The sequence below is a fragment of the Azolla caroliniana genome, unplaced genomic scaffold (assembly GCF_043228905.1).
Source record: "Azolla caroliniana isolate FFs.n. ecotype wild unplaced genomic scaffold, voAzoCaro1.0.p SCAF_2, whole genome shotgun sequence".
Classification (NCBI taxonomy): Eukaryota; Viridiplantae; Streptophyta; class Polypodiopsida; order Salviniales; family Salviniaceae; genus Azolla; species Azolla caroliniana.
In genome coordinates this window covers 3,844,152-3,861,248 of record NW_028230437.1, presented here as the reverse complement: position 1 = coordinate 3,861,248, position 17,097 = coordinate 3,844,152, and the positions used below count along the sequence as shown (strand labels likewise).

Here is a 17,097-nt window from a genome sequence, read left to right as displayed (position 1 = left end):
AGAATGCCCAATAGACATAATTTTACAGACAAATAATTCACAGAATATTGACTAAATCTAGGATTTTCCAGCACGAGTACATCAGATTAAATATCTATTCCACCAGTATTCCCTACTAGGTATAACATATTTTGATAGTTTAATGGGAAAGGTACTACATTACAAAAATGTAAAGCTACGTGTGTTGTTTCGAAACTGCAAAAATCCTTTGTTAGCATAATATACATACAATTATACTAACCTTCATGATCTGAAAGATCAAAGAATGACAAGAGTATCACCTTCAAAATACCCTTTTCAACACTAGGAAGAATTAAGCCTGTCTAATACCTATCTCACTAATAACTGATATAAGGCAAAACTTGATAATTCACAAGATCAAAAGCTTCAAAATAGGCTTTTTCATCACTAACAAGAATTAAGCGACCGACATCCTTCTTGCTCTTGATGAGAAAAACACATGAACCTAAAAAACCTTATCCATTTAGTAACAACTCATATAAAGCAAGAAAGTTCAATCACATGTAACATATCTATGCTTTTATACATTTGGCATAGTTAAAGATAATGAAATACAAGTATATGTATTTGATGTTGTACACTTTTAAGAATTTTACTAAATCTAAGCTTAAAAATTATAGGGGTAAGGGTGGATTTCGGTTTTTTATAGTTTTTTAATATGAATGAAAGGGGGTATCCATGTTTACTAATCGACAAAAAAAAAGTTTTTTCATTTGATAGAAACCTAGTGGGGTGCTTTCTCTAACTAGATACCGTCTTCACTCATTAGTGATGAAATGATTCTTGATGTGGAGGGGATGATATGAGAAGGGTAAGTATTCGTAGGAATTCTAAAGCTTTTGAAAACAATTCAAGCAAAATAAGGAATTCTTTAGATTGATCCATAGGTCTAAGAAGGGTAGTCTAGAGGGGGATGTTTGGATTGTTAGCTTGATACAATTGTTAGTGTCTAGGGTGTAGAATTGTAGATACTCGAGCAGTTGGGTTTTAGTGCCCGACCATACTCCAAAAGCACCATCAATATATCAGGTGAAGTAGAAGAGGTGAAGGGAGGTGGGGGTTGGTTGTCAATTCTCTATGTATGCTAAAAATAGGCAAGCATGGACAACCCACAGATGTACCTTTTATTTGTTGGTAGACTGTCGTCAAAAAGTGGTATTTTAAAACGAGGGCACTAAGAGTATAGATGAGGTTAGTTTTAGAGTGGGGGAAGTGCTAGAAGTTCTAACTTAGGGGGATGCTAGGATAGAGCGATTGTACGTCAAAAGTGAATAAGAAACTATTAGTTTTAGTGGAGGAGAAGTGTTAGAAGTTCTAACTTAGGGGGATGCTAAGATAGAGCGATTGTACGTCAAAAGTGAATAAGAAACTATTAGGAGGTGGATGAAGTTCTTCTAGAGTTTGGATTAGTGTGCGTGAATCTTTCAAGCATTGTGGTTGGAGGAGTAAGATTGGTAGGAGTTCGTGGTGTAGCAACTTTGAGGTTAGTTCAAATAACGAATTGTTATATGAACCTATGGGTCGGAAACCCATAGGGGTTTTGTATAATTTAGGGAGGAGATATTGCTATCTTATATCCCCAATTCTAGTGGGGAACCCCTTCTATTTGACGCAAAGACCATACTTTGAGCTACACTTCAAGATACAACATTTGAAATGGTTCTAGCTACTTTTATAGAACCAAGGGGGCTTGTTGCCATATGTTTTTATCTTGCATGGTGATATGACATATATGATCTCCATTATCCCAAGTTTGGCATGTGTTGCAAGAGCACCATCCACGTGATTGGAGTTTCACCTTCTGCTACGTTTTTGGGGCCGTTTGCATATAATTGGAACATCCAGAATGTGTTCATCTTTCGTTGCCAATCGCAATTGAATTGGCAATTCTAGTGAGGATGCACATTGTCCTCAAGGGTTGTTCCTTCACATTAGCTAGACTTACGTCTTAGAGGGATTTCTTGTGTTGTCATGTTGTTTTTATATATACATTGATTTTAAGGAGAGGGGGATATAGAAAGAGAAACCAAATATTATATTAATGTTTTCGAAGAGCCAAAACTATCTATAAGACCAATGCATTATAAGTCTATGTGAATCTTGTACAATGTCTGGTAGAATAAGGAAAGATGTACCTGTGTATCATCGTCAAGATATTTGACAGGTTTGTCTAGTTCCAATTTGGAGGAAAGTGTAAACAATTGGGAATCCACGAAGGAAGTATTGAACCAGAAATAAAGAGTTGTCTGCATTAAAGAAAACGACCACTTTCACGTGAGGTTCATTATCCATAAATACACATACCTCTATGAAATGTTTAGAGATAGCTATATACTTAGGGGTATTGTTTGTCCTACTTTCATTCATTTAAAAGAGATTGTGATAAATGTACACAATGCTAAGTAAAACATGCGATGTTCACTTCTCAATTCAACTCAAATCCATTGTGTGATAAACATGAAGCTCTCCATCTCAACAAATTCACCATGATTGACCATTTTAAAACGGTTTGGTTTGGTTCAAGCTTGAGCTTCCTTAATTGGTTTGAGCTCAGTTTGGGCTGGCTCAAGCTGAACCGAACCGTTTTGGGCTAAACGGGTTCCTAAACCGGTTTAGGAGCTGGTTCGGCTCAAGTTTGAAAACCCCGAAACCAGTTAAGGCTTAACCGGTTTGGTTTGGACAATGACAAACCAGTTAAGTCGATTCCGAATACTAGTCATATTAACATCTTTCTTAAGTCTCCTTTCTCTTGCCATTAGGCAGAACAACAAGGATTCTAAATGGACTTAGTAGGCTATAAAAGTTGATTTAGGAAAAGAACAAGCAGCAATGGAAAAATGCATCTCCAAAATTAAAGACAATGTAATTAAGGAAATCTAAACATGGGCAAAAATAGCCGAAGATGCCAAAGCTCAAGCTGAACATGCTGAAACACTCCCTAAATAGAGAGTAAAAAAGCAAAAAGGAACATCAATGTATAAGATGGAAATGACAAACACTACATTAGAAGAAGTTTTGGGGTGAAAAAAGAGATTTAAGGCATCAAATATTCAATTGGCTTCAACATAGAGAGTGGGAATAGATTAGTCTACAACTAAAGCCCTTATCAACTAGTTCATGGATATGGAAAAGAAAAAAGCTTTTCTATCCAAAAGGGCACTCGAGGCTGACAAAATACATTTACATCATGACCTTACTCCAACTCAAGTAGCACAACACAAGAAACATGCACAAGTGCTCGACACACAAAACAAAGGAAAATGGGTTGTATGTAGAGATAGTAAGGTCATTATTATAGAGAAGAGAGTCATATGACGATGTAACATAACTATATAGAATTGAGATGGTTCTCTAAGGACAGATGTCAAGTATTGAAAAGATACCTTAGATAATGGCCTTTATATATGGATGGATAATGGCCTTTATATGTCAATGACAAGGGTGGTGAGATTATGGTCCATGAGATAAGGACCTATGTGCACAACAAATTGCTATTGCCTGATTTATAGTAACTCCTTGTTATGTCTTGGTCAGGAGCCCATTTGTGTAACCCTTGATTAACTTGTAGCATGAGTAGTAGTGATGGGGCTATAGAACATTGTGATTGTAGCAGATTTCATAGATGAAAGAAAGATAGATTAATGCCTTTCTGAGGAAAAAATGTTGTAAACAAGAGATCACAGCTTAAAATGTTGTCGTCTTTGAAAAAAAAAACCAAAATAAGACTGTGTTCGTCAAAGGATGTATTACAGTGTCAAAATGCTTTGTTGAATTATGGATATACATGTAACATACATAAAGAAAGACACAATGCATTATATATGTAGAAGATGATTTAACCTTTTTAGAAAAACCTGCTTCACATATCGAAATTTTAACATCACCAGAGATTCGAACTTCAGACGAAAAGATAAAAGATAAATTTCTGCCTTCTTGTACAACATTTACAGCAGAACCTGTGCACTGAAGATTGCTTGAAACTAAGAAAGTGTAAACAATAAATAACAACATTACATTGTAAATGCTTATCACACATACATGAAGCCTGATAGACCAAAATATAGCTACAGAATATAACTAGACAACTCCCATCTACAAATTAAGACAGGTAGTTGCAAGTTATTCATTGATCAAATTACAACTCTTCACATACAGTCCTCAATGCGTGAACCAAATAGACAATGTAATTGCACAACTCCCATCCCAAACATAAAACAGACAGGTGCAAGTTACTCATTGATCAAATCATAATTCTCGTTCATTTGCAAACAGACATCAGATACAAGTGTGTGTTGAACTTGTTCTTATATCAGCTAGCATAAAAAGGGAATTTTTCTTTTCACTACTCCCTCATGGAGATTCATGGACCCTCAAGAGTGATTCCTAGGTATAATTGTGAATCCATATACCCTAGTAGCTGCCCATCACATGTGAATTGATACTCTTGACTAGCTACCCATGTTCATGTCGTTTTAGACACCATTACCTTAGCTTTAACCAGTACTGACTTTGAGATCTATGTCATGCAAAAAGTCTCTCGCGCTTCTCGATGGGCTTGTACTCCTCATGTTAACCTGAACTGAGTATCATCCACAAATGAGACAAATTTGGTATCAAGACACCAGCAAGGTTGACTCCGATTCTGCTTAATCATAGCCAGTTGCAAAACCATGGTCTAGGCAACTGTTCTGTGGGGCTAGTAAATCAATCGCCATAGACCAAGACAGTTTAACAAGTCAGCCAAGTTTTCTGCAGATCTTAGACTCAAGAGTATCTCTTTAGTAATCTCAAATCTGACTTTTGAATTCTACATCCAAAGAGGCGCGTTTGATGAAAGAAACTTTTGCTGATGTTGCAAAGTGGTTCATCTTTTCCAAAATATCCTAACCAACTCATTTATCCCACTCTGTATAGCCTAACCCCTACCTTCAGAGTGTCTCAGTAAGTGGCACAAGCTTTGCAACTGACATACACATCTCCACACATCGGAATACATTGATAACTAGAATGAAATATGGCAATCCTAGGGCCTACCAGCCTTGGCTCATCCAGTCTAGGGACCACTGGCCCTCAACTGTTTCACAAGAGCTATGCAATGTTTGTCTTGCCCAATTTCGAGAGCACCCAGCGAAATAAGATTGTTATTAAATAATCTCATGAAAGAAGAACAAATGCAGCTGTCCTTTGCAACACTTACTTTTGATTCCAAGATGGAGTTTAACTTGAAACTATTATTGCCCCCGTTGCAAGCTATAGATACTCGAATACCTAAATCATAAAGTTATTACATACAGAAAGAACAAACATGACAACACTTTAGCTCATAATTTAGAACTAAAATAAATTGAAAAACCAATATATTTTTAGCATTGTAAATTTAAGCCGTACTAACCAACAACAAAAAAAGATCCACAGTTTGAACATGCCTGATTTATGTGAGATATTCGAGTACAATACTATCTTTGATATCATCAAGGACACAATATTCCGAGGTCCATTCTTCCAAATATCATAAAAATAATCCAGGTAACGTCTTTGACTAGGGATAGTCACACCCTGAAATATTAAATTTTCCTCTCTATTTTGTTCTCTTTCTCTCAGAAATAGAAAAAAAATGTATGCTTTTTGAATAGAGTAAACAATTCATCTTTAGAAACCAATAAGAGGAATTGGCAAGAGAGATAAAAATACAAATACCATAGCATGAGAAGTCCATGTACAGGAGTATGCATTTTATCATGAGCGCATAAGAGTTATATTTTTCTTGCTTGCTTCTTTATGACCAAAGTGGAAAAGAATAGAGTGATCCGAACTGATATTATTAACTCGGAAAACAAGATAACATGGATCAGCTCCAAAATTTCACTTGGTATGAATATGGCCCACTACAAGACACACTTCATACACACATCAGAGGATGGATTCATCATCAGGCCACCTTATATGGACATACATCTATCCTATGCGCTTCACAGTGTGATAGGGCAACTGAGAACTTCATCACATCAGTTAGAGATTGAGGTAGGCACATATACACATATACCTGTAGAAGGAAGAATTTGCCAGTTGTGTTAGCAAGGAGTGGAATACGAAGAACACTATGTTTGTCACTATAGTGTCTTTTATGAAATCAGAGAGAGATACCATTGCCTCTTTAAACAAGGCTTTGGCCCACTATGCAAGGTAATGGAATATGAGGACCAACAATGCCTAGGACTTTTCTTACTCGAACTCAAGAGACATAGGGAAAAGTTGTTGAAGAACAATAATACAGCCACACAAGCTCCCACAAAGTAAAATCACAACTTTCTTTAGCCCCATCTCTCTTACTATTGCTACAAGTCAAACAAGGCATACACAAATCGACTCCCGATCAGGACATAACAAAGGGGTTAGAATAGATCAGGTAATAGCAATTTGTCGTGCAAGTAGGCCCCGGCCCATGGACCACGACAGCATCACCCTTGTCATCGACAAATAAAGGCCATTATCTCCCACCATCGCAAGTGCTTCCCTCCCTTTGGAGACCTCTCCATTCTGGATCGACCTATGCTAGAGATCTTTCGAAGTCAAAAGTTACAATATATCTAACTTGAGAATCTCACATGTGCCGAAAACCAGATTCCATCGTCTGTTTTTATCTTATTTACTTTTATATTTACTGAATAATACTTATTCTATTGTGATTTGTTGTTCTCAAAGACAAGACAACACTTAAGATGTAATCTATTGTTTGTTCTTATAGGCCATTTTGGCCTCTTAAAAGATGTTAATATATCTTTCTTTTTTTATGTATGTATCATGTTGGATGTGTATACCCAAGTAGATAAGCCCCCTTCTTGGTTCATATAATCATACGAGCATTTTCCCTACACTATCAGCCTCAAACAATCTTCATAGGAAAATATGAGGTTGCAATCTTAGTTCATGCAGTGAACTAGACACCAGTACCATAACCTTCCTAGAGCCTTTTAAAGTCCAAATACACAGACTAAATATTGATGTCAGCTTTACAACTTAAGACCTCTTCGATAATTTGCACAGCTTTAAAAAAATGTTTCCTTCTTCAGAAAAATGTTTACTCAAAATTCTGCCTTTCATTCTAGACTTCCCCATACCCTTAGTATTCAATTGCTAAGTAAACCTGAGGAATCTGAACAGACATGTTTACCAAGTTTGCAGACTATATCTATGCTTTAATCATAAGCTTTAGATCTCTGCATGTAGGTTGGTGCACTGGAATTCAGAGACAGTACTCTGATCATTGCCAATACACACCATGCAAAATTCGTTGTAACTGATTTTTCTGATAAAAAATCAGCATGCATTGCTAGATTTATGTGGAAATACAACAGAGTCAAATTAAATGAAACCTAAGTTTTCCATGTACATGATTTTACCTTGCCATTTTTTGTTCTCTTCTCACCATAAAGCCTTAGGGCTGTTATGGGATCCCCACATTCCTGGCTGTATACTAGGTATGCACAAATCATCAATCCTGTCCGACCCTGAAGAAACACACTGGAAGTTTTTAAAGGCGCTTCCTGAGAGTAATCAATATATTATAGTACAAGTTTGACAATTACACATGCACATGCAGACACAGACAACTACAATAAAAAATCTAAACAAACTCATCTGAGTGCTTCTAATAAATAGAACTATAATAAGTCTACGTTGGTATAACACACAAACACTTGCCTTCCCTGCTTTACAGTGTACAGCGATTACATTATTTGGATCTGACATAAGCCATTCACACTGCACAGTAAAGTAAATTAAGAACTTAGAATGGATTTTAAAAAAATAGGTAGCAACTCATTTATACTGTAATTTCTATGCATATTAATGAAAAAGTCATTCCTAACAGATTTCCATACTCCAATCTCTGCAACATTAGAAATACAGTGCTACAACAATAAGATCAGATCACTGATTTGAGAATCACTTCCTGATAGATCAACACATTCGTAAATCAATATAATACTCAAGGCGTTTACTTGGGTTTAAGATGATCCTCAAACATACTAGTTGGCAGTCAGTAAAGGTCCCAATGACTCTCTTTCTTAATCATCTATAGTCTGGGTCAATTTGATGTTACTTTCTCTAATAGCCATGGAACCAGTATAAGAGAGTTTGGGTACAAATACCAAAGATAAAGTTGCAATCAACTTCACAAAGATTTAAGAACTATATTTTGATAGGACTATACACTGAGTTTGAAGTTATGAACGAAAAACAAGAACCCCATGAAAGGGCACAAAGATAAAAGAAATGCAGTTTAATAGTTAAATGAAAAGAAAAGAAAATGAAAACATACATGCATATGAGAATGCTGAATGTGATCTCCACCTCTAGCCACATGAATTCATTTATGCAGGCTCCATAGTGATTTGAATCATCATCCAAATTCAAACCATTTGGTCATTATGAGAACATTTGCGTTAGTCACCTATTAGTCACTAGCCAAGAATAATGAGATGCATAGATCCATTAGACGTGATATCATTCTCACAAATGGGCAGAGCTAATAGTAAAACCTGAATGGAATGCATATGATATAGGATCAGATCAAGCCTTAACATACTAGCATATCACAGGAGATATTGGGCTATACAACCATATGCATAGAAGATAGGGCTAGTTTATGGGCCTAAAGATTGTTAAGACCACACTAGGATTCAGAAGAGTAACTTGAATCTCATTCAACTGAGAAGACATGTCATGCCAATTGAAACAAATACATGCATTTTGATAGATTTAAGTAGCATTAGCTGATTCAGAAGAGTACCTTGAATCTCATTTTACATTCAACTGAGAAGGCATGCCATGCCAATTGAAACAAATAAATGCATTTCAATAGATTTAAGTCGCATTAGCTGTAATTAATCGTATGAGATATGGCAGGCATCACACTATAAAACAACACTAATATGCAACAAACAGTAGAAGCATGAAACTTCAACTACATTCATGTTGACAATTATCAGCACATCCCAATCCATTTTGAGACTACAAAATTCCAAGATTGAAATATGCATTTTGCGCTAGGTGACCATGCACATTCCATAATGACTGATATAATTCTTGTTCAACCAAATGTCTTATCAGGCCTCCAAAAACAATATTAAAGTGCAACAAACAGTAGAAACATAAAATACAATTATATTTATGTTGATCATTACCATTGGATTTTGATCCATCTTATTCCTACACAATCCCAATATGGACATTTGGATAGTGTGCTAGTGACAAAGCACATTTGAAAATCATTAATATGACATTCGTTTAACTAAGTGCTTCATGGGACTCATAAAAGACACCTATCATAATTGCAAACTCCTACAGGCAGTTATGATGACTCGGACCTAGTGATAATGAGATTGGGGCAAACTGCAACGTTCATTGAATGATGCTAAAGCTTACTGCATTCCCTTGCAAGTCCCATCCTTGTAGTGTTCCACAATTTACTCTAAGCAACAAATATTTAGATATCAGTGTTGCTTTTTTCACAAGAAATTGTCCATAACATGTAAATATTGTTATAAGGAGATCATTATCATGTTTTAACTTTAAAGTAAAACCTAAATGAGGTTCCAAAAATCAACAGAGGTCCTACCGCTCGTTCGCAGAAATAGAACATTAGTTCAGTGGGAGCAGGATCATGATCTGAAAAGGGTATCCACTCCACTGCATGAATAGTAGAGAAATTTGTTAGTTAACACCATTCGTTGATATTATGTTTTAGTGTTTACGTGTGATGCTAAAACATAAATATCATACATTCAGAGAAAGATGTTGGATTGTCTGTTGCCTTTATTTAATTTAAAGCGCATCTGGTTGAATAACAGGAACAATATTAACATGCAGTTTGTCATAGTGAGCTTTCATGTTCTCCAACTATGAGAACTCTTCAATTTCATTGTTCAAGTTGGCCAGGCCATGGATGGCAACCCATATTAGAGTCTGTTAAATGAGTAATTTGCATTTGTGCTGATTCTGTCAGTTTACACTAATGCTCTTTTTAAGCTATTACTTCTACTTCAGATCACTAAAAACACTGTTCATTTTGACTTTAATAGCTACTCCATCACAATGGAATTCAGATTCTCAAAACAACTAAAAGTTGGACTCAAGGTTCTGCCTTAAACCACTGTACCAAGCACATATCTACTTCTCACTATTATCTTTGTTCAATACTAAATAGACCTTAGACTTGGGCATATTCACATTGAGTACGGTTGCACCCAGGAAAAGCTCCAATTCTGCATGGCAAAAATTTCAATGCCACATTGAGTAAAGTTCCATCTTTTCCTGTTCCCTTACGGAAATCAAGGGTAAATCATACTCACAACATTTGGGTATAATTTCGCCAAAGAAAATTCCAGACTACAAATACCAATGTTTCAGATTTAGGAAATTAATTCACATTGAGTATGGTTTCCCAAATAAAAAGCTCCAATTATGCATACCAAGATTTGGGTTAACATAATGTCTGATCATCATTGCCAGTCACAGTCTTCAATAAAGATTTGTTTGGTTTTAAGTTCAAGCTTCCATCTTTTTCATTTTTCATGTTTCATGTTTAACCTTAGCACATTAAGCTACATTTTTTATTCTACTTCTATATCAACTATAAGTCATTGGTATAAACAAGAATCACAGTTTCAAACATGCACAATAAATAAATACATTAAAAATGACAAATCACATCACAAACTTAACACAGCAAATAATAAAGAAGATTGTTTCCATATTACATAGCGAACATCCTTACATGAATCGAACCTATATGCCAGATGTATAACAAATTTATGATCTTTTCATGTACAAATAAATAGGAACACCTAGAAAATGTATGGAAATCGTTGGTCTAAGCAAAAGTTCAAAAGGCACACAAACAAACTACTTTGTGTTATGAGTGACGAATATGATACATGTGAAAGATATGCACATTTGAAACACATTTGGTTCTAATCCTTTGGACTCCTACCAAACCCCATACTAAAGAATAGTGTACTATGATGAGGTGCTGAAATAAGCATACTGATCTCTATTGGTGAGAAATAATAGCTCATATGTGTACAATCCATTGATACTGAATGCAAGTTAAATCCATAAGCTTCTGCGGTAAACATACTCCCCTAGAAGCTTGTACCATGTATTTGTTGGATCTATGTGAATTTTAACATACCATTTCCACCAAGTTTAGCTGGATCATAAGTCCTCTCTGCGCATCTAATCAAACCAGAAAAATAAATTAAAACCCTGTCAAATAATCTCATATATTGTATTCCATTGTTTCTACAAATAGTAATGAGCATCATTACTTATCCATGGTACACTTATAAATTGTTACATTTGAATCATCAACCTTACTTCCCTAAAGATAAGGTGAAGGAAGAATGGACCGTTGCAAGTTGGAAAGAAACTTTATACTAATTAGTGCATTTCCACCTTTCAAAGGCCTTAAGTTAACTTCAAAAAATGTATTGCCAAAGAGATAAAAATAAAAATAAATCCATAGTATGTAGGTACAAAGAACCCAAAACAGAAAAAAATGTAACAAAGCTAAGCAATGAAACATTGCATACATGCAGTGTGGCCCCTCGTTCTCAATGATAGTCTCTTTAAAAAACATATGGGAAACTTTGATCAAACTAAAGTGATGGTATTTAACACCACTATTTGGGGATTGGGCCTTCATAAGAGACATAGCTCAACAAATTTGGAGAGACCTTTGGTCTCAATGACTGCCTGCATTATAAGGAGCAAAGCATCAGTACACCATGATATAATCCTGGAAAAGATGAGAGCAGCCCCAATAATAACCGAGACATTATTCTGATAAGAAACTGGTAACCAATGGATTTGGGGTCTGCCTTAGCAAAGGTACTCAGGTTTAACACGTATGTCATCCAAATAGCTTATTGAACATGAAGATGACCATTGTGGGTATGTTGAAATGCAAGAATGGTTCTATCACATGGACGAACTATAAATAAACCAACCCCATTTCAATATAACTTCTTAGCAATGGGCGTAGAGGACAGCATGCTCTATTGAGGTATTCCTTCTTAATAACAATAGTGGAGGATAGATGACTAGGGTGCCCACCTCACCTTTCCGTACCTCGGCCAAGTAAGGAACTGATTTCAACTGCTTTGGCTGCCAATCAGCATCTTCTAGCTTATTCTGGAAGCCTTTAAACATGGTCCTTGATAAACATTGTACCATGTCTTATGCATCTAGTCTCTGTTTCTTGTACTTATTCTATGATTTTACTTCTTCTCAACCTTTAATGGTATGCTCCCTGTGAGAACAGGGCAAGGCAGCCTTCTTCTTTTGTCTTCATGGCTTCCTGCTTTTGAATCTCTCCTTCCTCCTCGTCTGTGGGTTAGGGTTAAAGTTAGGATGAGGTTCAGCAGATCCAATCATTTCAGTTGACATGGCTGCAGGACTGGATACTGGAGGTCACAAAGGAATTCTCACCTATTTTTCAAACTTTGACACTGAGAACCAGCGTGAGAACCCACCAGTCGAACAAGACATGCCACACGTCAACCTGATTGTCTTAGACGAACAAGCCATGGCACATGGCAATACAACCAGCCCAGCTACAGCTGTAATTGCAGTTGAGCCCAAAGCCGAACAATCCAAGCCAAGCATTGACACTGTCATACAAGTGTGCCATAGTGTTAACCGAACAGTACGGGACAAGTAAATCTAAAAGATTATAGGATAGAAGAGTAAGGCCATGGGAAATATATAGTAGGAGTTATGGAAGGGACAATTTTGGAATCACAGAATTAGCCTCTTTCTAAATATCAATCAGTCATCTTAAAAGTTAGATATATAATTCAAAGGCAAATTCATGATTCGCTTAGAATCAAGTGGAAAGGGATACACATAAGTCGATGATTATACCAAGTGGAAAGGGATACGCACAAGCTCATCCACAAAGAAGAATCACAACTTTCTTTAGCCCCATCACTCCTAATGCTACAAGTCCATCACGGGATACACAAATGGGCTCCAGACCAGGACATAACAAAGGGGTTACAATTGATCTGGCAATAGCAATTTGCCGTGCACATAGGCCCCGGCCCCATGGACCGTTCTCGACACCCTTGTCATCGACAAATAAAAGCCATTATCTCCCGCCACCGTAGGTGCTTCCCTCACTTCGGAGACATTTCCATTCTGGATCGACCTATGCTAGAGATCTTTCGAAGACAAAAGCTACAATATACCTAACTTGAGAATCTCACATGTACCAAAAACCAGATTCGCTCGTTTCTTTTCTTTTCATCTTATTTACTTTTATATTTACTGTGTAATATTATTTTATTTTGATTTGTTCTCAAAGACGATACAACACTTAAGATGTAATCTCTTATTTGGTCTTATCGGCCATTTTGGCCTCTTAAAAGACGTTAATATATCTTTCTTTCTTTCTTTCTCTTCCTCTATATAAAATATTTTGTAATAGTCTTCAAAGGAAAGAAAGACAGAGACATAATATGACAGTGCATCACTGATATAGTTCATTACTTCCTTTGTCATTCTTACTTTATTATATTACATAATTATCCCTAAAAATCTTATCCAAATAAATAATTTACTGAATAATAGATTTGATACTCAATTCTGCTGGAAGGAAAGGCTATCAAGGAGGTTCGATACCATGATATAAGGGAAGGGAAGAGCAAACCCAGTTAAACATTCCTGAAACACATCTTTGCTGGAGACAGGGGCACAGACCAGAATAGTGCTACTTGGATTCGAACTGACATGCTCTAGATTCTGAAAGCAGCATGTCTAGCAGTTTCATCATAGGAATGTATGCTTAACCTGGATTGATTCTATCATAATCTCGTATAAGAGATTATCATTACATTTCTGTTTTTAAAAGGATCATCAGAATTGGGAAATGTCCTTTGTTACAAAGAGCGAAATCAAAAAGGAAATGATCTTTCTCCACGATAAAGAATCTAAACCCTGATTGAAAATCAGTCTATGCAGCTCAGCCCTGGGAGAGAAATAATTTCATTTGCTGCAATAGAGTTATAACTTGCTCTTCCTGGTGACTGACAAAGTAATTACAGTGGTTCCAATGCAGCCACTAATGCGAGAACAGTGAATTGTGCTATTACTTCTAGATTTATATCTTCTACCTCTAAAATTTCCTTTTAAATAAGACTCTTCTTCTTTTTTTATTCTCCGGTCATTAGTATGTGTGTTGAGCATTGTTCATTGTGTGATTCTTAATCAGATTGCCTGAGTGTGTTTGCCATTCCTATCACTGCCTATTCAATTGGTTGCCCTCATGTCATCATTTGCTTCAACTGTCAGAGTCAATCTTAGCACCCGGCTGACTGCCTAAACTACACTCAAAAGTCCAGCAGTATTTAATAGGTATAAACATATCTAGAATTAAATTGAGTGTAGTTTTTATGTCAAACTAGGTTCAGGTAAAAAAAATACGCCTTACAAGTTAAAAACTTTGAATCGGTTTTCATGAAACTTTTTTAAGAAGTTTGAGACTTCAGGCATTGCATTTCGATAAATTCCTTCTGTGCCTTCAGAAGGACATCCCATTGCTATAATACGGGGCGTTATATCTATTTCATACAGAACTCAAGAGATGTTAGAATTTATCGAAACAAAGTCTGTATTCAACAATTATCCTTTAAATATTCATTCTTCAAGAGGAGAAAGACTCAAATAGCAGATGCAACTACGTACAATGCCGCATATCCAATAACATTGCATAATTTGAATACATTATTTTGAAAGTTGACATTGTAGAACAAAAACTTTCAAAGAAGCAAAAACGAGCATTTACCAAGCTCAAGATTCCCAGTTACAAATAAAAAATTTGCCATGTTTTTACTATGCACATTTTAGTATCTTGAAACTATCATAGCTATTAAAAGTTGTAGTCTTGCTGAGGAAACAGATAAGGGATGAGGAGGCGTATTTTTCTGTTGATCTTCAATGAAGGAGCCCTTATGCAAATTTATGATTCATCTGTTGTGGAACTGGCCACAGACATCCAGCATATTACAGCGAACCACTCATTACCTCTGATTAACATTTCTTGCTCGTACAGTCAAAGACTTTTTGGGGTTATTGACTTCCTTTATTGGGTGATTGGTTTCATGGGATAATTTAATCTTTTCCCACTGGTAACATTATGTAACATAACAACATATGAATTTCCGTTGATTTAATGGCATTTCAAACCACAGACAATACCATGTAACCTTAAGAAGATTACTATGGACTACCACATAGAAAGAAATCGCATATATTGGATTATTACCTCCAATAAATGCAGCGAAGTATTTAATTAAAGATGAATGGCATGTATTATTCTTTCGTTCTTTTTTAACAATCTGATGAATCCTTGTTTTCCTTTAATATCAAGACTATACTTTTTATACCACTGTATGACAGGGCTATTAGTTTGGCATGCCCACTTCTGACCCAAATTTTGCTCTTACTATTCTGCACCCAAACGACCTATGACATTCGTTTATTCCTTTTCTTAGCATAATGAGATGGATTTCGCAGCTAAGGACCCGGATATTTCATTTAAAAAAAGGGCAATATAATTGCAAAAAAGAAAATATATATATATTTCCAGCAAAACAGAAACCCACAAGCATTTTCCCCTGAAGAAAATAATAATAATAATAACAATAATCCACCAAAGAAAAAACAAAATTATCTATATAAATCACAGAAATAAACAAACAAAAATGTACTATCTCCACCAGAACAAAAGAAAAAGAACTCTCTTACCACCAAAGCAAAAACAAAAATATCAGAGTCTAGGCAGAACAAAATCAAAATAAATGATAAAATCCCACCAAAATAACAACATGAAAACAAGATAAGGTCATTCCCATGGAAATGACCATTTTTATTCCTACCAAAAACCCAATTAAGTACGATGTGCATTAAAGCGCAAAAGAGAGGCTATAGAAACTTACAGCTGAGGTCGAGGTTGAATCCATGCTGTGTGTAGCGAAGTTTCTCCTTCGAGACGATCTCTCTAAGGAAGCATTTTGCACGTACTAGAGGCGCCGTATCTAACCAAGACGAGCCCATGTCTTCTCTCTCTCTCTCTCTCTCTCTCTCTCTCTTCTCTGTCTCTTTCCTCTCTCTTCTGTCCTTTTTCTTCCTTTCTCCGTCTCTGTGTCTGTGTGTCTCTCTCTGTCTCTGTCTCTCTCTAGAACTTCTTTTCTCTCTCTAGACCTCCTGTCGAGGCCCCCTTCCCTTCCCTTCGCCTTCCCAAAAACAGATTTCCATAATTACAGAGATACCCCTGCTGGCTTTAAGGACCAAAACCACCCCCTTATTTTATTTTGGCTTGGTTTTTCGGTTTCCCAAAATTACAAGAATACCCCCCCTGCTTATAAAAATAAAGAGCCACTATGCTTGTAAGTTGTAAGTTCCCTTTCGTTTAACAATCGGCAACGGTGAACCCCAAACCGAACCGCGAAACTTCGGCTTAACAGTTTAAACGGCTCGGTTTCAACCGTTAGAAACCACGGTTTAACAGGTTTTTTATTTTATTTTATTTTTAAATTTTTTTTAAAAAAAATGTTTTTAAACAATCTTTTCATTTTCATGCCTTATTCTCACATTTTAGGAAAATCTTTAAATTTAAAATAATTTAAATAATGAAATATTTTAAATTTTAAAATTTGACCTACGCTGAAAACCGAAACCGAACCACGAAACATCGGTTTTACCGGTTTAATGGCTTAACGGTTTGAGAAAATTTTAATGGTTCGGTTCAGTTCGGTTTAGGTTTCAAAAAATTTTAACGGTTCAGTTTGGACCCTCTCGAACCAAACCGTTGCCGATTGTTATTTTCCTTCACAAAGAGAAAAGAAAAGGTGACAGTCTGTCTTTTACTGACCATATGGAGTAGTACATCTCCATCAGGTCCTTTTAATTACTCGGTATACCCCTACATTTATCGTTGGTTTTAAACCAAGCTTCAACACTAACCCATACTCTATGAAGACCTACCTCAAATACTTATTTTTACTAATCTCT

At 36.0% G+C, this 17,097-nt stretch overlaps 1 protein-coding gene across 1 annotated transcript; it reads right to left on the bottom strand.

Moving 5' to 3' along the window:
* Nucleotides 1–334: 334 nt before the first annotated feature.
* LOC147867128 (uncharacterized) lies at nt 335–16,181 on the bottom strand. Its single transcript, XM_087314899.1, has 11 exons — nt 16,023–16,181; nt 14,516–14,645; nt 11,216–11,259; nt 9,641–9,711; nt 7,723–7,782; nt 7,422–7,529; nt 5,448–5,577; nt 5,219–5,289; nt 3,862–3,984; nt 2,157–2,267; nt 335–466 (listed from the first exon to the last, which is right to left on the bottom strand). The coding sequence occupies exons 1-11, from the start codon at nt 16,138–16,140 to the stop codon at nt 419–421; spliced, it is 1,014 nt and encodes a 337-aa protein (XP_087171025.1). The 5' UTR covers nt 16,141–16,181; the 3' UTR covers nt 335–418.
* Between the last annotated feature and the right edge of the window lie 916 nt (nt 16,182–17,097).